This window comes from Chiloscyllium punctatum, chromosome 5 (genome assembly GCF_047496795.1).
Source record: "Chiloscyllium punctatum isolate Juve2018m chromosome 5, sChiPun1.3, whole genome shotgun sequence".
In the NCBI taxonomy this organism is placed as follows: Eukaryota; Metazoa; Chordata; class Chondrichthyes; order Orectolobiformes; family Hemiscylliidae; genus Chiloscyllium; species Chiloscyllium punctatum.
Window position 1 is genome coordinate 375,502 of NC_092743.1, and position 26,815 is coordinate 402,316.

At 46.7% G+C, this 26,815-nt stretch overlaps 1 protein-coding gene across 1 annotated transcript in view; it reads right to left on the reverse strand.

Moving 5' to 3' along the window:
• The window catches only part of LOC140476713 (SCO-spondin-like), a 138,265-nt gene that overhangs the window by 80,034 nt on the left and 31,416 nt on the right, over positions 1-26,815 (reverse strand). The window contains exons 7-9 of the mRNA XM_072569532.1: positions 22,643-22,777; positions 6,370-6,572; positions 4,177-4,304 (exon numbers count right to left, since the gene is read on the reverse strand). Coding sequence (XP_072425633.1) covers positions 4,177-4,304; positions 6,370-6,572; positions 22,643-22,777 — 466 coding nt within the window. The remainder of the gene's footprint in view (positions 1-4,176; positions 4,305-6,369; positions 6,573-22,642; positions 22,778-26,815) is intronic.

Genomic DNA, 26,815 nt, shown 5'->3' on the forward strand with positions numbered 1-26,815 from the left:
GAGGGGAGAGGGGGGAGAGGGGGGAGAGGGGGGAGAGAGGGGAGAGGGGAGAGAGAAGGGAGAGGGGGAAGAGGGGGAAAGGGGGGAGAGAGGGGAGAGAGGGGAGAGAGGGGAGAGAGGGGATGGGGGAGAGGGGGGAGAGGGGGGAGTGCAGGGAGAGAGGGGAGAGTGGGGGGAGAGAGAGGGGAGAGGGGTGAGAGGGGAGAGAGGGGAGAGGGGGGAGAGCGGGGAGAGGGGAGAGAGAAGGGAGAGGGGGGAAAGGGGGGAGAGAGGGGAGAGAGGGGAGAGAGGGGATGGGGGAGAGGGGGGAGAGGGGGGAGTGCAGGGTGAGAGGGGAGAGTGGGGGAGAGAGAGGGGAGGAGGGGTGAGAGGGGGGAGAGAGGGGAGAGCGGGGAGTGCGGGGAGAGGGGGGAGTGTGGGGAGAGGGGGGAGAGGGGGGTGAGGGGGGAGTGCGGGGAGAGAGGGGAGAGCGGGGAAGCGGGGAGAGCGGGGAGAGAGGGGAGAGCGGGGAGAGAGGGGAGAGGGGGGGAGAGAGGGGAGAGGGGGGAGAGGGGGGAGAGGGGGGAGAGAGGGGAGAGAGGGGAGAGCGGGGAGTGCGGGGAGTGCGGGAGAGGGGGGAGAGAGGGGAGAGAGGGGAGAGAGGGGAGAGAGGGGAGAGCGGGGAGTGCGGGGAGTGCGGGGAGAGGGGGGAGAGGGGGGAGTGTGGGGAGAGGGGGAGAGGGGGGTGAGGGGGGTGAGGGGGGAGTGTGGGGAGAGAGGGGAGAGAGGGGAGAGAGGGGAGAGAGGGGAGAGGGGAGAGCGGGAGAGCGGGGAAGCGGGGAGAGCGGGGAGAGAGGGGAGAGGGGGGAGAGGGGGGAGAGAGGGGAGAGGGGGGAGAGAGGGGAGAGGGGAGAGTCGGGAGTGCGGGTGGAATGCGTGATGAGTGTGGGGAGTGTAGGGAGTGCGGTGAGATTGCACCTTCAATCCCAAAACTCCGTATTTTGTGCAATAGCCTACCGTGGGGAATCTTATCCAATGCCTTACTGAAATCCACATACACCACATCAACTGCTTTACCTTCATCTACCTGTTTGGTCACCATCTCGAAGAACTCAATAGGGTTTGTGAGGCACGACCTACCCTTCACAAAACCGTGTTGATTATCTCTAATCAACTTATTCCTTTCTCGATGATTATAAATCCTCTTTCTTATAACCTTTTCCAACACTTTACCAACAACTGATGTAAGGCTCACTGGTCTATAATTACCAGGGTTGTCTCTACTCCCCCTTCTTAAACAAGGAACAACATTGGCTATCCTCCAGTCTTCTGGCACTATTCCTGTTTCTAACCTCAGCCCAAACTACCTCAGTGGATCAGCCCTCAAATGTCTCAGCTGCCTGTAATATTACCCTTGATTAACAAGGCCCCCCCACCCCTTTTCCCATCTTCTCTGTTCTTGCTGAAACATCTAAACCCTGGAATCTGCCACAACCATTCCTGTCCCTGCTCGAGCCATGTCTCTGAAATGGCCACAATATTGAAATCCCAGGTACCACCCATGCTGCAGGTTCACCCACCTTATTCTGGATGCTCCTGGCGTTGAAGTACACACATTTCAAATCAATACCCTGATTACTGGTGCCCTCTCATGACCCTGTAAACCTATCCCTGACCGAACTACCCTCAACCTCCTGTACACTGGAACTACAATTCGGTTCCCAGCCCTCTGCTGGCATTAGTTTAACCCCCTCCCCACCCCCAAGGAGCATTAGCAAATTTCCCCCAGGATATTGGTGCCCCTGTGATTCAGGTGAAGACCATCCTGTTAGTAGAGGACCCGCTTCACCAGAACGAGCCCCAATTATCCAGTAATCCAAAACCCTCCCTCCTGTACCATCCCTGCAACCACGTGTTCAGCTCCTCTCTCTCCCTGTTCCTCATCTCGTTAGCACATGATATGGGCGACACACTGAAGACAACAACTGTTTGTTCTAGCTCTAAGCTTCCACCCTCGCTCTCTGGATTTCTGCCTTAAATCCCCATCTCTCTCCTACCTATGTCACTGGTGCCTGTGTGGACCACGACTTGGGGCTGCTCCCTCCCCCCGAAGGATCCCAAAAACACGATCAGAGACATCACGAACCCTGGCACCTGGGAGGCAACACACCAACCATGAGTCTCTCTCGTCCCCACAGAACCTCCTCTCTGTCCCCCTAACTATGGAGTCCCCAATGACTACTGCTCTGCTCCTCTTCCCCCGTCCCTTCTGAGCAGCAGGGACACACTCTGTACCAGAGCCCTGTGCCCCACTGCTTTCCCCTGGTAAGTTGTCCCATGGCTGATGATCCAACTCTGTCCCTTTCCCCACTTTCACCCCTATACCCTTTGATCCCTTAGCCCTAAGTGCTATGTCTAACACTTCCTTGAAAGTTAAATATCACACAACACCAGGTTATAGTCCAACAGGTTTAATTGGAAGCACTAGCTTTCGGAGCGACGCTCCTTCACCAGGTGGTTGGGGAGAACATAATTGTAAGGCACAGAATTTATAGCAAATGTTTACAGTGTGATGTAACTGAAAGTATACGTCGAAAAAGACCTGGATTGTTTGCTATAAATTCTGAGTTTTACAATGGTGTCCTCCATAACCACCTGGTGAAGGAGTGTGAAAGTTGACTGTGAAACGGGGACCTTTCAAACAAATCAGAATTCAGAGGATAAATCGTAACCTCTGCTTCTCCTTCTACATTTGTCTGAGATTCTGGTTGGGGGGAGTCTCTGGGGGAGGGAGGGGGGGGGAATCGGGGGTGGGGGGGTAGACTCTGAAGGGGGGTAGACTCTGAGTGGGGGAATCTCTCTGGGGGAGGAGACTCTGGCGGGAAGACTCTGAGGGGAGAGTCTCGGGGGGAGGCCTTGAGGGGGAGTCTCTGGGGGAATCGAAAGGGGTGGGGGGAGACTCGGAGAGGGGACGGGGGAGACTTCAATGGGTTGGAGGAGATTGTTGGGGGGGTTGGAGTCTCCTGTGGGCGGGGAGGCAGACTCCGGTAGTGGGGGGAGTGGGGGAGAGTGGGGGGAGAGTGTGGAGCAGGAGGTGTGGGGGAGAGTGGGGGGTGTGGGGGGAGAGGGCGGAGGCGTGGGGAGTGGGGTAGAGTGGGGTGTGGGGGGAGTGGGGAGACTGGTGGGCGGGGGAGTGTGGGAGAGTGTGGGGAGGCATGGGGAGTGAGGGAGAGTGGGGTGGGCGGAGGGAGTGGGGGAGAGGTGGGGGGTCGTGGGGGAGTGGGGGAGAGTGGGGGGCATGGGGAGTGAGGAAGAGTGGAGTGGGTGGGGGAGTGGGGTGACTGGGGGAGACTAGTGGATGGAGGAGTGGGGGGAGAGTGGGGGGCGGGGGGAGTGGGGGAGAGTGGGGGGCAGAGGGAGTGGGGAGGTGGGGGAGTGGGGGAGAGTGGGGGGGCCTGGGGAGTGGGGGGGAGAGGGGGGCAGGGTGTGGGGGAGAGTGAGGGCGGGGGAGTGTGGGAGAGTGGGGGGCGAGGGGAATGGGGGGACGGGGGAGTGGGGGAGAGTGGGTGGCAGGGGGAGTGGAGGAGAGTGGGGGAGAGTGGGGGGCCAGGGGAGTGAGGGGAGAGTGGGGGGGATGGGGGGAGTGGAGGAGAGAGGGGGGCAGAGGGAGTGGGGGAGAGTGGGGAGCGTTGGGGAGAGGGGAGAGGTGGGGGAGTGGGGGGAATAGGGGAGACTGGTGGACGGGGGGAGTGTGGGAGACTGGTGGACGGGGGGAGTGTGGGAGACTGGTGGACGGGGGAGTGGGGGAGAGTGGGGGTGGGCAGGGGAGTGGGGAGATTGGGGAGGCGTGGGGAGTGGGGGAGAGTGGGGGTCGGGGGAGTGGGGGAGAGTGGGGGTCGGGGGAGAGTGGGGGGGCGGGGGAGTGTGGGAGAGTGGGGGGGTGGGGAGTTGGGGAGATTGGGGGGGCGGGGGAGTTGGGGTTGAGTGGGGGTCAGGGGAGTGGGGGAGAGTGGGGGTCGGGGGAGTGGGGGAGAGTGGGGGGCGGGGGAGTGGGGGAGAGTGGGGGGGGCGGGGGCGTGGGGGAGAGTGGGGAGGGGCGGGGGAGTGGGGGGAGAGTGGGGGTGAAGTCTCTGGTGGGAGGGAGCTGCTAGAAACAGTGGCACTCAATCAGTTGTTTCTCCTGAGCATTCTACTCACCCACACGCATCGAAGACACACCATTCATAGAACGGCTGGTAAGGCACATCTTGGTGACAGGACTGGAAGAGAGTTTGGCTGATGGTGCTGCACCGTTTCCTTGCCCATGTGACACGGTGAGGATTCTCCTGTGGGTCACACGTGAGACATGGTGTTAGAGACGGAGAGTGATGGACTCTGTGCTTGACACTACCTGGTATATCAGACAGTGACGCACACATAGTCACTCCCCAAGGTACAGCACACCCACAATACCCCAACCTCTGTATTCACAGCCCCCTACCATCCCACTCCCCAGTTTGCTGCCACCTCTACACACTCTGCAATGCATTCACATCTTTCCTCGAATCTGGCACCCAGAACTGTCCACAATCCTCCAGCTCTGAGGTAGCCAGGGTTTTGTACAAGTTCACCACCACCTCCATGCGCTTTGTTTATTTGTACTGTTCAGATTCCTCTCTGATTTTTGAACCACATTCTAAGATTCCCTCCCACCTTTCACCTTAGACACATACACACCCAGGTCTCTCTGCTCCTGCATACATATTAGGATAGCACCTTTATTTTGTACTGTGCCTACATGTTCTTCCTACTGTTCAATCATCTCCCGTTTTACTGAGCTAAAATTCACATTGATGAGAATGATGATGGATTTCAGACAAAGTTCGCATTAACTTCAAACATAGTGTCATTTGCAAAATTTGAGATATGCCCTTGACATCAAGGCTGCATTCGGCCGAGTGTGACATCAAGGACCCCCGAGCAAAACTGGAATCAATGGGTATGGGGGTCAAACTCTCCACTGGTTAGAGTCAGACCTGACACACAGGAAGATGGTTGTGGTTGTTGGAGGGTCAGTCATCTCAGCTCCAGGACATCTCTGCAGGAGTTCCTCAGGGGAGTGTCCCAAGCCCAACCATCTTCAGCTGCTTCATCAATCACCTTCCCTCTGTCATAAGGTCAGAAGTGGGAATGTTCGCTGATGGTTCAGCACCATTCACAACTCCTCAGACACTGGAGCAGTTAGTGCTCAAATGCAGCAAGTTCTGGACAATCTCCAGGCTTGGGATGACAAGTGACAAGTAACATACACCGCACACAACTGCCAGACAATGGCCAGCACCAATAAGAGACAATCTAACTATCACCCCTTCACATTGAATGGTGTTAGTATCACTGAATCCCCCACTAGCAACATCCTGGGAATGATCATTGATCAGAAACTGAATTGGACTCAGCACATAAACACAGGGTTTCCAAGAGTAGGTCAGAAACTAGGAATACTGCGGTGAGTAATCCACCTCCCAACTCCCAAAAGCCAGTCCACCATCTACAAGGCACAAGTAAGGAGTGTGATGGAATACTCCCCCCTTGCCCCTGGATGGGGGCAGCTCCAACAACAAGAAGCTCAACACTATCCAGGACAAAGCAGCCGTTGATTAGTATCACATCCATAAACACCCCCTCCCTCCCCCACCAACAGTCTGTAGCAGCAGTGTGTACTATCGACAATTCACCAAAGATCCTCAGACAGCACCTTCCAAATCCACAACCACTTCCATCTCGAAGGACAAGGGCAGCAGTTACATGGGAACACCACCCCCTGCAAGTTCCTCTCTGAGCCCCTCTCCATCCTGACTTGGAAATATATCGCTGTTCCTTCAGTGTCACTGGGTCAGAATCCTGGAATTCCCTCCGTAAGGACATTGTGGGTCTACCCTACAGCACATGGACTGCAGCGGGTCAAGAAGGGAGCTCGCCCCCACCTTCTCAAGGGGCAATTAGGGACGGGGCAATAAATACTGGGCCCAGGCAGTGACTCCCATGACCCATGAAAAGAAAACATTTTCCATTATTGGGTGAATAATTTCTTATCATGTTTTACATTTTCATTTAGTTTCTTGTTTTTCTATTATTCATAAAACTATTTCGCTTTTCCAATTTATTCTCTAAACAGTTTTAGTTCATTATTTTCAATAAGTTTTACATTAAACAACTAAAACAGAAATAATAAAATGCTTGTAATTATAGAATTCATTTTCTCAATAGGATAGATACTTATTGTGTGTAATGGGCGAGCGATGAAATTTGTTTAATGTGGAACATCAGTTTCAGGAGCTAAGATATTGAGAAGGCTTGATCAATGTGACCTCTGAACTTGTTAATTTGTCAGTGAGAGATTTTTGGACTCACAGAGCAGGGATGGGGAATGTCATCATCGTAGACCTCAGGGCAAGTCTGACTAACTCGCCAGGAATTGCCAAAACGATCGGGTGTTGCTTCCACAATCCCCTGTCGGGTAGTGAAGTCATTCTCTGCATCACCATCAAAATTCCCACACAATCCACTGACTTGGCCCTGGTGCTGTGACTCAAGCTGTATGTAGACACGGGTTCCTGCACAGAGATGTGAGAAATCAGTGTGACAGGACCAGTCACTCACTCGCACATCCTGTCACTAATTCTTACTCACACACAAGACACACAAATGTCACTTTCACTCAGAGATTTGAAAACCACAAATGTAACTGCACTATTTAAGAAGCACTATTTAAGAAAGGAGACAGACAGGAAACATTAGATCGGTTAGTTGAGCTTCTGTCATTGTGGAAATGTTCCAATCGATTATTAAGGAGACAGTAGCAGGACTTGTAGAAAATCATAATACAATCAGAAAGAGTGGTTTTGTGAAAGGGAATTTATGGTTTATAGATTTAAGAGGGTGTTTGAAAAACACACACACAGGATGGTCACCAAGATCTAATGGGTTGGAATTTCCAAAAGGCATTCAAAAGGATGGAATAGAAACAGTGACAGCACAAGGCAGGAACTCACGGGTGTGAAGGTGACAGAAGGGAGGGGCAGCTAACCAGCAGCAAACAGAGTCTGAAGGACAGTTGGAAACCTGTCATATCCATTGGAATATCTCAGGGATCTGTCCCTGAGTCCCAAGTGTTTTCAATCTCTGTCAATGATTGACAGTCACAGAGAGTAGGAGGAAGAGGCAATCAATCAGCCACTTGAAGCAGTATGTGGGACACTGGACGATCCACATGTAGGGCAATGGGGACAAAGCAGGAAAGGGGCTGCTCCAAATGCCAGTGCAGACAGAAATGGGGGAAATGGGAGTGGGCAACAAAGGAATGGAAGAAGAATGAACACATACTTCAGTTCTGTCTTCACAAAGGAGGGTACAAGTACACCCCATCCCCAAAAATATCACAAATCCAAGGGTCTAGACAGAAGGCCAAATTAGTATTCATAAGAAAATGGTGCTGGAAAATGAATGAGGTTAAAGATGAATAAATCTCCAGGCCTGGCAATCTACATTTCAGAGTACCAAAGGAAGTGACTGAAGGAATAGAGCATAGAATAGTACAGCATAGACCCTTCAGCCCTCGATGCTGTGGCGGCCTTTTATCTTACTCTAAGATCAGACTAACCTACATACCCTTCATTGTACTATCGTCCATGTGCCTATCCAAGAGTCACTTCAATGTCCCTAATGTCTCTGACTCTACTATCACTGTCGGCAGTGCATTCCACACACCCACCACTCTCTGTGTAAAGAACCTACCTCTGACATTTCCCCTAAACCTTCCTCCAATCACCTTAAAACAATGGCCCTCATAATAGCCATTACCACCCTGGGAAAAAGTCTCTGACTACCCACTCTGTCTATCCCTCTCATCATCTTGTACCCCTCCATCAAGTCACCTCTCATCCTTCTTCACTCCAATGAGAAAAGCCCCAGCTCCCTTAACCTTTCTTCATAAAACATGCCCTCCAGTACAGGCAGCACCCCTGGGAAATCTCCTCTGTAACCCTCTCTAAAGCTTCCATGTCCTTCATATAATAAGGCGACAAGGCTGAGAGGTGGCAAATGGAGTTTAATGCAGAAAAGTGTGCATTCACTTTGGAAGGAGCAACAGGAATACAGAGTACTGGGCTAATGGTAAGATTCTTGGTAGTGTAGATGAGCAGAGAGATCTCTGTGTCCACATGCATAGATCCTTGAAAGTTGCCACCCAGACTGATAGGTGTTAAGAAGGTGTTAGCTTTTATTGGTAGAGAGATTCAGTTTCAGCGCTATGAGGTCATGCTGCAGCTGTACAAACACTGGTACGGCCACACTTGGAGTATTGTGTACAGTTCTGATCACTGGATTATAGGAAGGGTGTGGAAGCATTGGAAGCAGAGGAGTTTTACTAGGATGTTGCTTGGTATGGAGGGAAGGTCTTATGTGGAAAGGCTGAGGGACTTGAGGCTGTTTTTGTTAGAGAGAAGAAGTTGACTTAATACAGACATATAAGACAATAGCATGGACAGTGGGTGGACAGTGAGAGCCTTCTTCCTTGGATTGTGATGGCTAGCACAAGGGAACATAGCTTTAAATTGAGGGGTGATAGATATAGGACAGATGTCAAAGATAGTTTCTTTACTCAGGGAGCAGTAATGGTGTGGAACAGCCTGCCTGCAACAGTAGTAGACTCACCAAATTTAAGGGCATTTAAAAGGTCATTGGATAAACATATGGATGAAAATGGAATAGTGTCGGTTAGATGGGCTTCGAATTAGGTTGGCTCAACATTGAGGGCTGAAGGGCCTGGACTCTGCTGGAATGTTCTATATTCTATATTGTGGAACTGAACACAATAAAATTCTATGAGGCCATCACATCCTCTGTCACTGATAATGTTGGATCCATTGTTTCTGGAATAGTTCCTCTGGGCAGGAGGGTAGTTCATGTAAAGTCCCCATAAATTATTTGATCTTTGTATTCATTAAGATCATGGTCAAACTTGTGAGAGGAACACAAACAGTTTACAGTAAATAGGCAAAAAGTTGGCAAATGGAGTATAATGCAGGAAAATGCAACGTTGTTTATTTTGGAAGAGAGAATAAAAGAACAGAGATTTTTTAATGGAGAAAAACTGCAGGAAGTTGCAACAGAAAGAGAACTGGGGGAACTTGTGCACAAAACACGGAAATCTAGAATCCAGGGGCAGCAGGTAGTCAGGAAGGCGAGTGGAATAAAGACAAAGAACAAAGAACATTTACAGCCCAGGAGCAGGCCCTTCGGCCCTCCAAACCTGAGCTGTCTAAACCTGTCGGTCAATTCCTAACCATCTGTATCCTTCTGCTCCCCACCTGATCATGCCTTTATCCTGACCCATCTTAAATGAATCTCCCGTGCCTGCCTCTACCACCTCTGCTGGCAACGCCTTCCAAATGCCCACCACCCTCTGTGTGAAGTACTTGCCGCGTGTATCCCCCTGAAACTTTCCACCTCTCACCTTGAAAGCATGACCTCTTGTTATTAAATCCTTCACCCTGGGAAAAAACTTGTCTCTATCCACCCTGTCTATACCCTCATGATTTTGTAAACCTCAATCAGGTCCCCCCTCAATCTTCTTTTTTCTAACAAAAATAAACCTAACCTACTCACCCTCTCTTCATAGCTGGCACCTTCCACACCAGGCAACATCCTCGTAAACCTCCTCTGCACCCTCTCCAAAGCGTCCACATCCTTTTGGTAATGTGGTGACCAGAACTGTACACAGTATTCTAAATACGGCCGAACCAATGTCTTGTACAATTTTAACATGACTTGCCAGCTCTTATACTCAATATCCCATCCGATGAAGGCAAGCACACTATATGCCTTCTTGACCACTCTATCCACCTGTGCAGCAAACCTTCAGGGTACAATGGACCTGCACTCCCAGGTCTCTCTGCCTACCAACTTTTCCCAAAGCTCTTCCATTCGTTGTATAATTCACTCGAGAGTTAGTCTTGCCTAAATGGATCACCTCACATTTGTCTGGATTGTAAACCATCTGTCACTTTTCCACCCAAGTCTCCAGTCTATCTATATCCTTCTGTATTCTCTGACAGTCCCCTATGCTTTCTGCTACTCCACCAATCTTCGTGTCATCTGCAAACTTGCTGATCATACCAACAGTGCCCTCTTCCAGATCATTTATGTGTATCACAAACAACATTGGCCCCAACACTGACCCCTGTGGAACACCACTGGTCACCTTTCTCCATTTCGAGAAACTTCCTTCAATTACTACTCTCTGTCTCCTGTTGCTCAACCAGTTCTTTATCCACCTAGCTAGAACACCCTGCACACCATGTGACTTCACTTTCTCCATTAGTTTACCATGGGGAACCTTATCAAACGCCTTACTAAAGTTCACATATATGACATCAACAGCCCTTCCTTCATCTATCAACTTGGTCACTTCCTCAAAGAACTCTATACGTTGGTAAGGCACGATCTCCCCTGCACAAAACCATGTTGCCAATCACTGATAAGCCCTATCCCTCAGTACCTTCTCCAGCAACTTCCCCACCACTGACTTCAGGATCACCGGTCTGTAGTTACCTGGAATATCCCTACTACCCTTCTTGTACAGGGGGATAATATGAGCAACCCTCCAGTCCTCCAGCACCTCACCTGTATTTAAGGATGTCACAAAGATATCTGTCAGGGCCCAGCTATTTCCTCTCTCACCTCCCTCAGCACCTGGGATAGATCCCATTCGGTCCTGGGGATTTGTCCACCTTAATGACCTCTAGCCTACCCAACACAACTTCCCTACTTAGGTCAACGTGATCCAGACTAATCAAACTTCTATCTCTAATCTCAACATTCATCATGTTCCTCTCTTCAGTGAACACTGATGCAAAGTAATCATTCAGAATCTCACCCATTCTCTCAGGTTCGACACACAGCCTTCCTTCATTATCTTTTAGTGGACCAATCCTTTCTCTAGTTACCCGCTTGCTTCTTATATAAGAATAAAATGCTTTGGAATTCTCCTTCAGTCTGCTCGCTAAAGTTATTTCATGACCCCTTTTATTGATTCCTCATTTAAGATTGGTCCTACTCTCCCAATATTCCTCCAGGGCCCATTCTGTTCTTAGCTGCCTAGACCTTATGTACGCTTCCCTTTTCCTCTTGGCTAGTCGAACAATTTCTCCTGTCACCCACGGTTCATGAATCTTGCCCTTCCTATCCTTTGTCTTCAACAGGACATGCCTATCCTGCACTATCTTCAAACTATCTTTGAATGTTGGGCCTTATTTCAAGGGGGTTGGAGTTTAAGAGTAGGGAAGTCTAACAGCAAGTATACAAGGTGCTGCTGAGACCCCATCTACAGTACTGTGAGCAGGTTTAGTCTCCTTATTTAAGGAAATATATCATTTCATTGGAGGCATTTCAGAGAAGGTTCACTCATCTGATCACTGTTATGGAGGGATTGTCTTATGAGCAAAAGCTAAACAGGTTGGGCCTCTGCTCACTTGAGTTTCGAAGAATGAGAGGTGATCGCATTGAAACATACAGGATTCTTACGGGACTTGACAAGGTAAATGCTGAGAGAATGTTTCCTCATATGGGAGAATCTAGGATGAGAGAGCACAGTCTCAGAATAAAGGAATGGAAATTTACAACTGAGAAAGTTGTGAGCCTTTGAACTCCTTGCCAGAGAGAGCTGTGTGGATCGAGTCCTTGTATGGATGGATTCTTGATCTGTGGATGAGTCAAAGGTTCGGGGAAAGGGCAGGAAAGTGGACATGAGGAATGTCGAATCAGCCGTGATCCTGTTGAATGACAGAGCAGGCTCGAGCAGCAGAATGGCTAATTCCTGTTCTTATTTCTTCTGGTCTTATGTTTGTGTTTTGAATTTGACATTCCCATCCTTCCTGAAACATCCTTCTATTCCCTGTCTGCAGTCATTAAAGTCAGTGTGTTTTTATGTAATTCAGTGACAGTTAATTTTGGACTTTTGAATTTTAAGTCAATAGCATATGGACTCACTGTCTATCTGAGGGGGTTTAATGATTAGCTCACGAGAATTCCTGTCACCATGGTGATTTCTGTTGCAGCATGGTATTTAACAGATGTCCTGGCTTCTACTGGGGGCTTATTCCCTTTGGAAGAAATTATGAATGAAAAAAAGTAAATAATTTAGTGATTAGGCTTTCACAGAGATTCTGGATTTGTTTTGGTGGGGTGGGGGTATCAGGGAAATTCTCATGGCTTGGAAAAACTTTTTTTAATTTCAATTTTCAGAATTTATGGCTAAAGTTAAATGTGTAAAACCATTGGTCCTGACAAAGGGAGCTCATTTTAGGACAAGCAGGAGAAAGGTAACCTCAGTGTAAGGAGTTTAGGTTTTAAAACCCTCGTCCAGAATTGTTTGGTTTACTCCCCCTCCCTCCCAAGAAAAGAGATTATTTGAAGCTGAGAATATCTAAACTCATTTGTAAGAAGGTTTTAGGAAGGCGCTGTCAAATTCTCAAGCCACAGTTAAACTCAGCCGAAGAGATGTGATAGTGAAGTGTGAGCGTTGTTGTATACAGTGAAGGAGCAATTCTGGGATTAATGGGATTACATTTTACCACAGGTTTTATTTAATTTTTGTTCCATGTAAATAGTTAGGTTTACTGGTACATAGACCATTACAGCGCAGTACGGGCCCTTCAGCCCTCGATGTTGCACCGCCCTATCATACCAATCTGAAGCCCATCTAACCTACACAATTCCATGTACGTCCATATGCTTGTCCAATGGCGACTTAAATGCACTTAAACTTGGCGAATCTACTACCGTTGCAGGCAAAGCATTCCATACCCTTACTACTCTCTGAGTAAAGAAACTACCTCTGACATCTGTCCTATATCTATCACTCCTCAATTTAAAGCTATACCCCCTCGAGCTCGCCATCCCCATACTTGGAAAAAGGCTCTCCCTGTCCACCCTATCTAACCCTCTGATTATCTTATATGTCTCTATTAAGTCACCTCTCAACCTTTAACAGCCTCAAGTCCCTCAGCCTTTCCTCGTAAGACTTTCCCTCCATACCAGACAACATCCTAGTAAATCGCCTCTACACCCTTTCCAAAGCTTCCACATCCTTCTTATAATGCGGTGACCAGAACTGTACACAATACTCCAAGTGCGGCCGCACCACAGTTTTGTACAGCTGCAGTATAACCTCATGGCTCTGAAACTCAATCTCTCTATTAATAAAAGCTAAAACACTGTATGCCTTCTGAACAACCCTGTCAACCTGGGTGGCAACTTTCAAGGATCTGTGTACCTGGACACCGAGATCTCTCTGCTCATCTACACTACCAAGAATCTTATCATTAGCCCAGTTCTTTGCATTCCGGTTATTCCGACCAAAGTGAATCACCTCACACTTGTCCGCATTAAACTCCATTTACCACCTCTCAGCCCAGCTCTGCAGCTCATCTATGTCTCTCTGTAACCTACAATATCCTTTGTCACTATCCACAACTCCACCGACCTTCATATCGTCTGCAAATTTACTAACCCACCCTTCTACGCCCTCATCCAGGTCATTTATAAAAATGACGTACAGCAGTGAACCCAACACCGACCCTTGCGGTACACCACTAGTAACTGGACTCCAGGATGAACATTTCCCATCAACCACCACCCTCTGTCTTCTTTCAGCAAGCCAATTATTGATCCCAACTGCTATATCTTCCACAATCCCATTCCTCCATATTTTGTACAATAGCCTACTGTGGGGAACCTTATCGAACACCTTGCTGAAATCCATATACACCACATCAACCGGTTTACTCTCATCTACCTGTTTGGTCACCTTCTCAAAGAACTCAATAAGATTTGTGAGGCATGACCTACCCTTCCCAAAACTGTGCTGACTATCCCTAATCAAATTATTCTTTTCTAGATGATTATAAATCCTATCTCTTACAACCTTTTCCAACACTTTACCAACAACTGAAGTAAGGCTCACTGGTCTATAATTACCAGGATTGTCTCTACTCCCCTTCTTAAACAGGGGAACCACATTTGCTATCCTCCAGTCTTCTGGCACTATTCCTGTAGACAATGACGATTTAAAGATCAATGCCAAAGGCTCTGCAATCTCCTCCCTGGCTTCCCAGAGGATCCTAGGATAGATCCCATCCGGCCCAGGGAACTTATCTATTTTCACAAAGTTAGAAATGGGGTAAAGTGTTGTTTTTGCAGACATAGAAAAAGCATACAGAAAAGGGGAATAGCAAGAGAACTACTAACCCTGCAGGTATTTAGGGGAGAGTATCTCTACTTTTCAGTGCATAATTATAGATAATTAAGTACTAACTTTAATGTAGATTTATTAAAGAAAATAATTCCTTTTACCATAATGTTTAAAACAACAGTTTCAGCAAAAAGCTAAGATTATGAAGGTAGGCTAGCCAGTAATATTAGAAATGATAGTAGAAGTTTCTTTCAATACATAAGAAACAGACGACAGACAAAAGTAGACATTGGGCCTCTTCAAACTGATGCAGGAAGCCTAGTGATGGGAGATAAGGAAATAGCAGGAGAACTTAACAAGTACTTTGCATCAGTTTTCACAGTGGAAGACATGAGTAATATCCCAACAATTAAAGGGAGTCAGGAGGCTGAGTTGAGTATGGTTGCCATTACAAAAGAGAAAGTGCTAGAAAAGCTAAAAGGTCTTAAAATTGATAAATCTCCTGGCCCCGATGGGCTACATCCTAGAGTTCTGAGGGAGGTGGCTGAGGAAATAGTGGCGGCGTTGGTTGAGATCTTTCAAAAGTCACTGAAGTCGGGGAAAGTCCCGGATGATTGGAAGATTGCTGTTGTAAACCCCTTGTTCAAGAAAGGATCAAGACAAAAGATGGAATATTATAGGCCAATTAGCCTAACCTCGGTTGTTGGTAAAATTCTAGAATCCATCATTAAGGATGAGGTTTCTAAATTCTTGGAAGAGCAGAGTCTGATTAGAACACATCAACATGGATTTACTAAGGGGAGGTCATACCTGACAAACCTGTTGGAGTTCTTTGAAGAGGTGACAAGTAGGTTAGACCAGGGAACCCAGTGGATGTGGTCTATCTGGACTTTCAAAAGGCCTTTGATAAGGTGCCACACGGGAGGCTGCTGAGCAAGGTGAGGGCCCATGGTGTTCGAGGTGAGCTGCTGGGATGGATTGAGGATTGGCTATCTAACAGAAGGCAGAGAGTTGGGATAAGAGGTTCTTTTTCGGAATGGCAGCCGGTGGCGAGCGGTGTCCCGCAGGGTTCAGTGTTGGGGCCACAGCTGTTCGCATTATATATTAATGATCTGGATGAAGGGACTGGGGGCATTCTAGCAAAGTTTGCCGATGATACGAAGATAGGTGGACAGGCAGGTAGTACTGAGGAAGTGGGGAGGCTGCAGAAGGATCTAGATAGTTTGGGAGAGTGGTCCAGGAAATGGCTGATGGAATTCAATGTGAGCAAATGCGAGGTCTTGCACTTTGGCAAAAAGAATAAAAGCACAGACTACTTTCTAAACGGTGAGAAAATTCGTAAAGCCAAAGTACAGCGGGATCTGGGAGTGCTAGTCGAGGATTCTCTAAAGGTCAACATGCAGATTGAGTCCGTGATTAAGAAAGCGAATGCAATGTTGTAATTTTCTCAAGAGGGTTGGAATATAAAAACACCATTGTGCTACTGAGACTTTATAAAGCTCTGGTTAGGCCCCATTTGGAGTACTGTGTCCAGTTTTGGTCCCCACACCTCAGGAAGGACATACTGGCACTGGAGCGTGTCCAGCGGAGATTCACACGGATGATCCCTGGAATGGTAGGTCTAACATATGAGGAACGGCTGAGGATACTGGGATTGTATTCATTGGAGTTTAGAAGATTAAGGGGAGATCTAATAGAAACTTACAAGATAATACATGGCTTGGAGAGGGTGGACGCTAGGAAATTGTTTCCGTTAGGTGAGGAGACTAGGACCCGTGGACACAGCCTTAGAATTAGAGGGGGTAAATTCAGAACAGAAATGCGGAGACATTTCTTCAGCCAGAGAGTGGTGGGCCTGTGGAATTCATTGCCGCAGAGTGCAGTGGAGGCCGGGACGCTAAATGTCTTCAAGGCAGAGATTGATAGATTCTTGTTGTCTCGGGGAATTAAGGGCTACGGGGAGAATGCGGGTAAGTGGAGTTGAAGTGCCCATCAGCCATGATTGAATGGCGGAGTGGACTCGATGGGCTGAATGGCTTTACTTCCACTCCTATGTCTTATGGTCTTATTACTGAAACATATAAGCGAAGTATGAAAAAGATACATTGTTAAGATGTATGTACAAGAATGGAATGTACTTGTGGATAATGAAAGAAGTTACAAAGGGAACATCGAGATAAGAGTTTAGCCTTATGACAGCACGTGCAAGGGGGAAACTTGGAAAGAAGGGGGCAATGGGCGTGGAGCATAGGTGGGCAGAGGCGGAATTGTAAGAGAGATTGGGTAATGTAGGGATCGGAAGAGGTGACCTCACGCAGCTCAAAGTATAACTGTGTAATAGTTTGAATAATCATCACTTCAATTGCTTTCTGTAATTGGGGTCCTTTCTTGCAAGATCATAGAATAAATTGTCTTGCTTCCAGCTTTGGTGATCTTGTCTAAATTTTATTGAATTTTGTTTCTAACAGATTTGGGTGCTCATCCGGGATCCCAAGCTCCGGTCGCTCGGCAATTGTTGGGAAAACAGAGAAGATGCACCTCGCTGATTTCGGTGGTCTTTAGTTTCCATCTTTGCCGCAGCGGCTCAGGCAGACGAGATCCGGACTGAGAGACCCTGGAAACGAGACAGGGTGAGATGCGGCGGGTTCGGTTGGGTAACTCTTGTGTACAGGGCGCGGGTAAAAAAAAGGTCTTGAATGAGTATTATCCAGGCGACTGGGGTAGACAACTGTATTTGCTGCTATCACCGCGGGGCAGGGAGCACTGACACACAGCGGGTTTGGTAACTCTTTTATACACAAAACCCGGGTAAGATATATCTGTATATCTCTGGGCGGCCGGGGCTGTGGGACAGGGCACGCTGACACGCGGTGAGTTTGGTCAGGACAACTCTTGTGTATAGTGTATACAAGACCCAGGCAACCAGGTGAACCGGGGTGAGCAGTGATAGCTGTCTGGATAAGTAACAGTGGTTGCTGACAGGTGTTGCCATGGGATGGAGCGCATTCGATCAGGTAACTCTTGTGCACAGACCAAGGTATGAAAAGGGACCTTTAAGTCTTCCCTTGGTGGTCGGGGCGACCTTAGGTGGTCAGGCACGTACGAGAAATACGGGGAATTGGCAACACATAAATTAAGGTATTTAATTTGAAGAGTGAGGTGTCTACCTGATTCAACCACCCAGCCTTAGACTGGTTGTTAAGAGGGGAGATCCCCCACGTGAAGGTCAGGACCCTGAAGTGGGGGCTGAAGACGGTGACACCGGACCTCAGTAAGGTTAATTAAATTACATAAAGAAACGGCCGAGTATTAGTTGATTAAGTGTCGAAAGAAACATGAGAGGGACGTCCGAGGACCACATCCCAACGACACAGTCCTTTAGGAAAAAGGTTATGAGATTGGAAGTACAATCCTCGGACGCGAGGAAAGGATAAAAAAAATGATAAAATGTCAATTGAAAACAACTTTACAGTCATGAGGAATCAGATTATGCTTCGTGTCAGAAGGGCTAGTAGCTGAAGGGTTACTGAGGGTACACTTCGTAACTAACTTATAGCCAGACATCCAGAAAAATATACAAAACCTAGAGGAGTCGTTGCAGGAAGCTCAAAGTGTCTGTGCGTGTGTGTGTGTGAGAGAGAGAGAGAGAGAGGGAGAAAAGAGCTGTACAGCTCGTAGAAAGTTTAACCCTTTGTGATTCAGTCTGAATGCACATTTGTTTGTTGGTGATTGAATGTTCCCTGGAGCTTGAGATCCGGGACTGTTTTGAATCTGATTTCTATTATGGAAATTTTAACATGATTTCTTTTAAGGTTAAGGATTTTGCAAGATTATGAAATAAAATGTTAACTCCTGCTCTTTTTACAGGTCATGACTGCCTTACTATTAGTTTCTAACTAATTTCTTTTCTCCTTACATAAAAACGATTTGTGGAGGACAGTTGAAGTCTCAGTTCAACATTAGATTGTAATAAATCAAAAAAAAAGAAAATCCTGTGGTTAAAATCGGTGACCTTGGATTCGGCCATTATTCATGCATTAGAAATGTTTTAAATGACCTATAGCATTGTAATTGAGCAATGACTGGTCAGGACTACTTAAGAAAACTAATTTTGGATCAAGAGACCAGGTAATTATCGTGGATTTCAAAGTTGGGAACTGTATGCATTTTAAATATTAAATACTGAATAAATGAATTTATAATATATAAATATATATATATATATATATATATATAAATATGCAAGTAAGATTCCTAAATGTATATTTAGGAACAGGTTTAAAGTTAGACAAGCATAAATTGATAAATTATATTCGAGATTACAGGGAGCAAGAAATATTGCAATATTTCTTTAAAAATCAAGGTCTAAACAAAACATTGGGTAATAAAGAAAAGGACAAAACTAAAAAGAGAAGGAAACCGGAATGGTGGCGGGCAGCATGTTAAAAATAAAGGGAGGAGAGGATAAGGCGTCTGATAGACAGGAACAAGGATCAAAGTGGAGATCCCCACAGGCAGGATGTTATTACTGTGGAAAGACAGGTCACTATGAGAGAGCGAGTGTCCTGATCCAACAAAGGAAGTAAAGGCAGTGCCGTTTATGAACCTTGATGAAAACTAGGGGTGTCAGGAGTTCCTAACCCCGGGGACCCACCAGGAACTCTTGATCAATTTAAAAGTGGGATCTTACAAAGAGGACGTAGTTTTCCTCGTCGATACGGGGGCAGCAAGGTCATCCTTAAATATTAAGCCCAAGGGAGTAGGAACAAAAAAGTTAATTGGATTATGGCAACAGTTTTGTGATGAGAGGCACGAAGAATCAGTTTTGCGCTCATGACGAGATATTGCCACCAAATTGGGGATTGAATTAACCACAAATGGTGCAATGGAATCTGTTGAGGTTCTTAAAAATGAATGTGCTCGAGCAAACAATTACAGAAACAGAATGAGAAGTCACGAGTGACTGGTAAACAAACAGAACTGCACGATTACAGTTTTTAAAATGTTTTAGTCACTTGTTGCGTTTCCACGTTGAATTATACTATATATATAATTAATAATTAATATTTATAATAAATTAATTGTGTTAGCCTGAATCAATATTAATTGGCAGGATTCCTTCACACATTCTCAGTGACCTGTCATATTGATTCATGGTTAATTTAAAACATGAACTGCATTAATTCATTGTTAATTAAAGAATGGAAAGCTACATTACTGACCAGAGTGTGTGCAGGCAGTGGCAGCAACAGTCTTATTGGTGGAGGAGAGTCAGAAACTTACTTTTGGGGGAGCCTTAATAGTCAGCACCCCACATCAGGTACAGACCATACTAAATCAGAAAGCAGGACGATGGCTCACAGACTATAGGATCTTGAAATATGAGACAATCTTAATAGAGCAGGATGACCTTGTGTTAGTCACAGACAATTGCTTGAATCCAGCTGCATTTCTGTGACGGAGAGAGGGGGGTGGCCCTTGGCAATCCAGAACAGCTTCTGCAGCTGTACAGGGCCCTGGTGAGACCACACCTGGAGTACTGTGTACAGTTCTGGTCTCCAAATTTGAGGAAAGACATTCTGGCTATTGAGGGAGTGCAGCGTAGGTTCACGAGGTCAATTCCTGGAATGGCAGGATTGCCTTACACGGAAAGACTGAAGCGACTGGGCTTGTATACCCCTGAGTTTAGAAGACTGAGAGGGGATCTGATTGAAACATATAGGATTATGAAAGGACTGGACACTCTGGCAGGAGGGAACATATTTCCGTTGATGGGGGAATGCCGAACCAGAGGACACAACTTAAAAATACAGGGTAGACCATTTAGGACAGAGATGAGGAGAAACTACTTCACCCAGAGAGTGGTGGCTGTGTGGAATGCTCTGCCCCAGAGGGCAGTGGAGGCCCAGTCTCTGGATTCATTTAAGAAAGAATTGGATAGAGCTCTCAAAGATAGTGGAGTCAAGGGGTATGGAGATAAGGCTGGAACAGGAGACTGATTGGGAATGATCAGCCATGATCATATTGAATGGCGGTGCAGGCTCGAAGGGCAGAATGGCCTACTCCTGCATCTATTGTCTATTGTCTATTATCATAACATGACTGCCTTGATATTACTGAATATCCGACTAAAGTGCAAATGGACTTAAGAGACGTACTGTTGTATGCGGGAGCTCGGTTGCTTATCGACGGGTCCTCCTGGGTGATTGAGGGTAAAAGGCACAATGGATATGCTGTAGTAGACGGGATAGAGGGAAGTGTTATCAAGGCTGGGAGACTGTCTAACGGCTGGTCAGCCCAAACTTGTGAACTCTATGCCCTAGAAAGAGCTCTCAGAATCTTAGAAAACAAAAAAGGAACAATATGTACAGACTCCAAATATGCGTTTGGAGAGCACATGCCGTCGAAAAAAAAGTTTGGCAAGAAAGAGGACTGATAAATAGCAGAGGAAAAGAACGAACACATGAGGAATTGATAAAACAAGTGCTGGAATCCCTGTTACTCCCCAGAGAAATAGCGATAGTTCATCAGAAGGGGACATCAGAAGGGGAATGAACTGGAAGGAAGAGGAAATAGACTGGTCAATGAGGTAGCTAAAGAAGCGACCCTGAATCCACAAGGAGCAGTGATATACTCCCTAATACCTACAATTTCAGATCTTCTGTTGTCTACTGCAATGGTGGAAAAGGACTAGAAGATTTAGGAGCTGCAAAAACAGCAGATGGAGCATCCTGATAGTAGTTAGTACCACCCGCCACCCCCCCCCTCACCCCCACCCCCATCAGGTCAGAACTGTGTTAAACCAAAAGGCAGGGAGATGGTTGACGAGGCCATCCTGATGGAAGACGATGACCTGGTATTAGCAACAGACACCTGTCTAAACCCAGCTACCTTCTTATGGAAGGGAGAACCTCTAGACAAATGAGAATTAGAACATGACTGTTCAGATATCACAAAGTATCAAACCAAAATTAGACAGGACCTGAGAGATCTACCTTTACATGACGGGGATAGATTGTTTATAGATGGATCATCGAGAGTAGTGGGAGGAAAAAGACACAATGGGTCGGCAGTAGTGGATGGTAACAAAAACCAAACAGTGGAGGCAGACCGGCTGCCAAACACATGGTCAGCCCAGACCTGGGAATTAAATCAAGCTTTAAAACACTTAGAGAATCGGGATGGGACAATTTACACTGATTCTAAGTATGTATAAAATAATAAGGGAAGGGCTCAAAGGAGGAAGGAACCCAGGAGTGAGACCCTTCCAAAGTATACAGGTGGATTACACCGAACTACAGAAAACAGAAGTACCTGTTGGTCTTAGTAGACCACTTAACCGGGTGGGTGGAAGCTTCCCCAATGTCATCAGCCACCTCAAAAGGAGTGGTGAAAACCCTCCTTGAACATCTCATCCCATGATATGGGATAGTGGAAAGTACAGATTCAGACCAAGGTAGCCATTTTACTTCCAAGATCTTACAAGGAGTAATGGCAGGATTAGAGATCTCTTGAGAACTCCACATTCCTTGGCACCCACCCTCCTCTGGGCGGGTGGAACGAATGAATCAAATCTTAAAGAAGCAATTATCTAAGCTAGTCCTAGAGACTCGATTACCATGGACAAAATGTTTACCTATCGCATTGCTACGCATTAGGACTGTTCCTAGACATGTTTTAGGCCTCTCTCCTTATAACGTGATGTTTGGATTACCTTTCCTGGGTCGAAGAGGGGAATTACCAACTGTAGAGTTCAATGATAAGTTTTTAAAGAACTATATTGTTGTGCTCGGCTCTTCTTTGTCTGTCCTTAGGAAGAAGGGTCTGTTGACCCAGATACCTCCACTTGAGTTCAACAACCGGGTGATTGGGTCCTGATCAAGACCTGGAAAGATACCAAACTCCATCCAAGCTGGGAGGGACCATTCCTAATCCTCCTGACTACTGAGACAGCTATCAGGACTGCTGAGAAAGGGTGGAGTCATCACACTCAGGTCAAAGGTCCTGTGAACGCCCCATTGGCAGAGTGGCACACTCATCCTACAGACAACCCTCTGAAAGTTAAGCTGAGAAAGAGGGAATAAACTAAGATAAAAGTCTCTTTTAATGTTTGATGATATATATTGTATGGATTGTTAGGGTTGCATGGACTCACCTCTCCCTGGCGCCTAAAAGATTAAGACAGGGTGATAGGCAGGGTTCAGAGATGGGTGGGTACTGGTATAGTATTATGACGTTAGTAGTACTAACTGTTCAAGGAAGCGGGAAAAATCACTTCACTACACTATGCCAAAATTATGCCAAACAAGAGGATCAGTGAATTGTTTTTATCGTGAATAGGGAGTGAAAGGAACTTCAAAACTTCTGCCAGCTCCTTCAATCAATCAATCAAACTCTTATTGATCTGCAAGCCATAGTTGTAAATACACTCACCTCCATCCCAGAGAACAGTCAATCCCAAATCTGTGATAACAGAAACAAAGAGGCCAGCTTGATGGAGAGAGAGACCACTTCCACTGTACACTTTGGGAAGCTTCACTCCAATCCCATTCACCATGACATCTTTCCCTGTGGGAACACCGAGTAATCAGACACACCAAGCAATCACATGTGCTAAGTAATAAGACACACCAAGTAATCAGACACTGATTAATAATATGCACTGAGTAATCAAACACACTGAGTTGTAAGACATAGCGAGTAATCAGACACACCAAGTAATAATACGCACTGAGCAATACCACACATCAAGTAATCAGACACACCGAGCAATAACAGGTACTGAGTAATAACATGCACGGAGCAATACCATGCACCCCGAGCAATAATACACACAGAGTAATCAGACACACCAAGTAATAACACACACGCAATAATCAGACACACCCAGCAATAACACACACTAACTTATTAATAACACACACCAAGTAATCAGAGACACCAAACCATAACAGGCACTGAGTAAATCAGACACATTCAGCAATAACACACACTAATTTATTAATAACACGCACCGAGTAATCTTATTGTTTGATGATATATATTGTATGGATTGTAAGGGTTGCATGGACTCACCTCTCCCTGGCGCCTAAAAGATTAAGACAGGGTGATAGGCAGGGTTCAGAGATGGGCGGGTACTGGTATAGTATTATGACGTTAGTAGTACTAACTGTTCAAGGAAGCGGGAAAAATCACTTCACTACACTATGCCAAAATCAGTGAATTGTTTTTATCATGAATAGGGAGTGAAAGGAACTTCAAAACTTCTGCCAGCTCCTTCAATCAATCAATCAAACTCTTATTGATCTGCAAGCCATAGTTGTAAATACACTCACCTCCACCTCACCTCAGACACACTGAGTAATAACAGGCAGCGAGCAATGAGACACACCGAGCAATACCAGACACTGACTGAATAGACACACTAAGCAATAACACACACTGAGTAATCACATACACCAAGCAATAACATACACCAAGTAATCAGACACACCCAGCATTAACAAGCAAAGAGTAATCAGAGACAGTGAGGATATTACACACCGAGCAATAATACACACCGAGTAGTCAGACACACCGAGTAATCAGACACAACCAGCAATAGCAGGCACCGAGTAATCATACACATCGAGCAATAAGACACACTAAGTGATCAGACATACCAAGCAATAACACGCTCTGAACAATCACTAACATGCACTGAATAATCTGGCATACTGTGTAATAACTTGTACTGAGTAATCAGACACACCGAGTAACACACACCAAGTAATAATATGTACCAAGTAATAATATGTACCGAGTAATGAGCAGCTCACACTGTCCGTAAAATTGTGTTTTTTTGTTTTCTGTTTCCTATCCTTGATCATCCAGTCACAATGAATACCTCAGCCTTTATCTGACATGTACCTCCCTCACACACCATCTTCTCTCTGTCTCCCTGAAGTCTGCTTCTATTCTCGTCATTAATTGCCACTTTTACTAGTTTCATATCAATTTGTAAACTCAGACATTATACAACTTTGCAAAGCCCAGGTTGTTAATGCATATCCAAAAGATCAGAATTCCAAGGTGTAATACCGTCCACATAACACCTCACATGAATAACACCCATTCCATGCTCACCTGTCTCTCCCTTTAAGTATTATTTCTCTGACTCTCACCCTCTGGGGTTGACACTGCAAACAGGGGTATTGTGTGAGATGTTATGTAATGCCTTTATTAACATACCTTTCAATTTCCTTTATTTTTGGACTAAAAACAGAGATTACTGCTTTAAATCAAAGCAACTGTGAAAAAAGATGCTTCCTGGAGCACACAGTGAAATGTATAAAATGTTGGATTTTCCTGGAGCAGTCAGAGCAGAAACAGACCCCACAGAATCAATGGGTTTGAAACTAAGGGACAACTGCTCAACAACTAAGTTTGATTGGCCCCTGGTCAGGTGACCATGGCTCATGTGGGCCCAGTGCAATAATTCAGCCAACAAAGTGAAATCAGCAAAATCTCCCTTCATTCTCCACCACCTCCCCCCCCCACCCCCACCTCCCCCCCCCCCAACCCCCACCTCCCCCCCCCCCCCCCCCACCCCCACCTCCCCCCCCCCCACCTTTGTGGTGGTACTCCAGAGTCCCCAGGTGACAGTAGGCATGTTGTTTATTTCTTATTAAAAAATTCCTTAAATTTTAAGCAGATTGGAATAGACAATAATGAAGCAATGTAAATATTTATTGAAGATTGCAGCGAGACAGAAGGCAGGAAATTAGGAGCCAGTTAATCCAATATCTGTTAGAAGAAGGTGCTGTAGTCCAGTATTGGGAGAGTGACAACCAGAGTCTTAGAAAAATCATTATATCCAACATGGAGGTGTGAAAGGATTTTAACAAACTTGTTACAGTTTTTTTTAAATAAAGTATCATTCACGGTGAGACAGGAAGAGGTTGATGAGGTAAACTACCACGTGAAAATGTACCTCACTCCAGGGTTACTAGACATCACAACCGCACATGGCGCAGGGAGCAGTATATTAGCAGGGAGAGGGCTCAGTTAGCCAACAGGCTCCAGCATACTTGGGTCATTCTGACAAATTCCTACTGAATATGTACCATAGGGCCAGAGCTGGGGCTATTGAAGACTGCATTGGATGGTTATTTGAATAAAAATGGTGGTTAGGGACAGGGGCAGGAGATGAGCCCATGAGAATAGAGCAGACTAGAAAACAGTATTAGTGCAGGCACACCTGGCTGAATGGCCTTCTCTGCACTGTGATTCAGTGATTTATAATCACTATCAAATGAAGGGACTAATTATGTCGCAGTTGAATTTCTTCTTGACACTCAGATTTATTTTTTATTTATTCCTTCACGGGATGAGGGCCTCACTGTCAACACCAGCATTTATGCCCATCCCTAATTGCCCGGGGGGCAGTTAACAGTCACCCACATTGCTGTGGGTCTGGAGTCACATATAGTCCAGATCAGGTAAGGATGGCAGTTTCCATCCCTGAAGGACATTAGTGACCCCGATGCGTTTTTCCTGTTAATCAATAATGGATTCATGGTCATCATTAGGTTCTTAATTCCAGATGCTTTTTTGTTAGATTCAAATTCCACATCTGCCTTAGTGGGACTTGAACCCAAGTCCCCAGAACATTACCCTGGGTCTCTGATTAACAGTCCAGTGATAATACCATAGGCCATTGCCTCCCCATAAATAGGAATGTATGTCGTTCAGGAAATGGGAAACTGGATGCTGGTGATTATCCTTCATGATCCAGAAAGATTCCTCCTGAATAGAAGACAGCAGATGTTAACCACAATGTTTCAGCAGAGGAGAGAGGGAGAGAGGGGGAGAGAGGAAGGGAGAGAGAGGGAGAGAGAGGAAGGGAGAGAGAGGGAGAGGGAGGGGGAGAGAGAGAGGGGGAGTGAGAGAGGGAGAGAGAGAGAGGGAGAGAGAGAGGGAGGGAGAGAGAGGGAGGGGGGGAGAGAGAGAGGAGAGGGAGAGAGGGAGAGGGAGAGGAGAGAGAAGGAGGGGGGAGAGAGAGAGGGAGAGGAGAGAGGGAGAGGGAGAGAGGGAGAGAGAGAGGGAGGGGGAAGAGAGAGAGAGGGAGGGGGGAGAGAGAGAGAGGGAGAGGGAGAGAGGGAGAGGGAGGAGAAGGAGGGGGGAGAGAGAGAGGGAGAGGGAGAGGGAGAGAGAGAGGGAGAGGGAGAGGGAGAGAGAGAGGGAGGGGGAAGAGAGAGAGAGAGGGAGGGGGGAGAGAGAGAGAGGGAGAGGGAGGGAGAGAGAGAGGGAGAGGGAGGGAGAGAGAGAGGGAGAGGGAGGGAGAGAGAGAGAGGGAGAGAGAGAGGGAGGAGAGAGAGGGAGGGGGGGAGAGAGAGAGGAGAGGGAGAGAGAGAGGGAGGGGGGAGAGAGAGAGAGGGAGAGGGAGGGAGAGAGAGAGGGAGAGGGAGGGAGAGAGAGAGAGGGAGAGAGAGAGGGAGGGAGAGGGAGGGAGAGGGAGGGAGAGGGAGGGAGAGGGAGGGAGAGAGAGGGAGAGAGAGGGAGAGAGAGGGAGGGAGAGGGAGGGGGAGAGAGAGAGGGAGAGAGAGAGGGGGAGAGAGGGAGGGG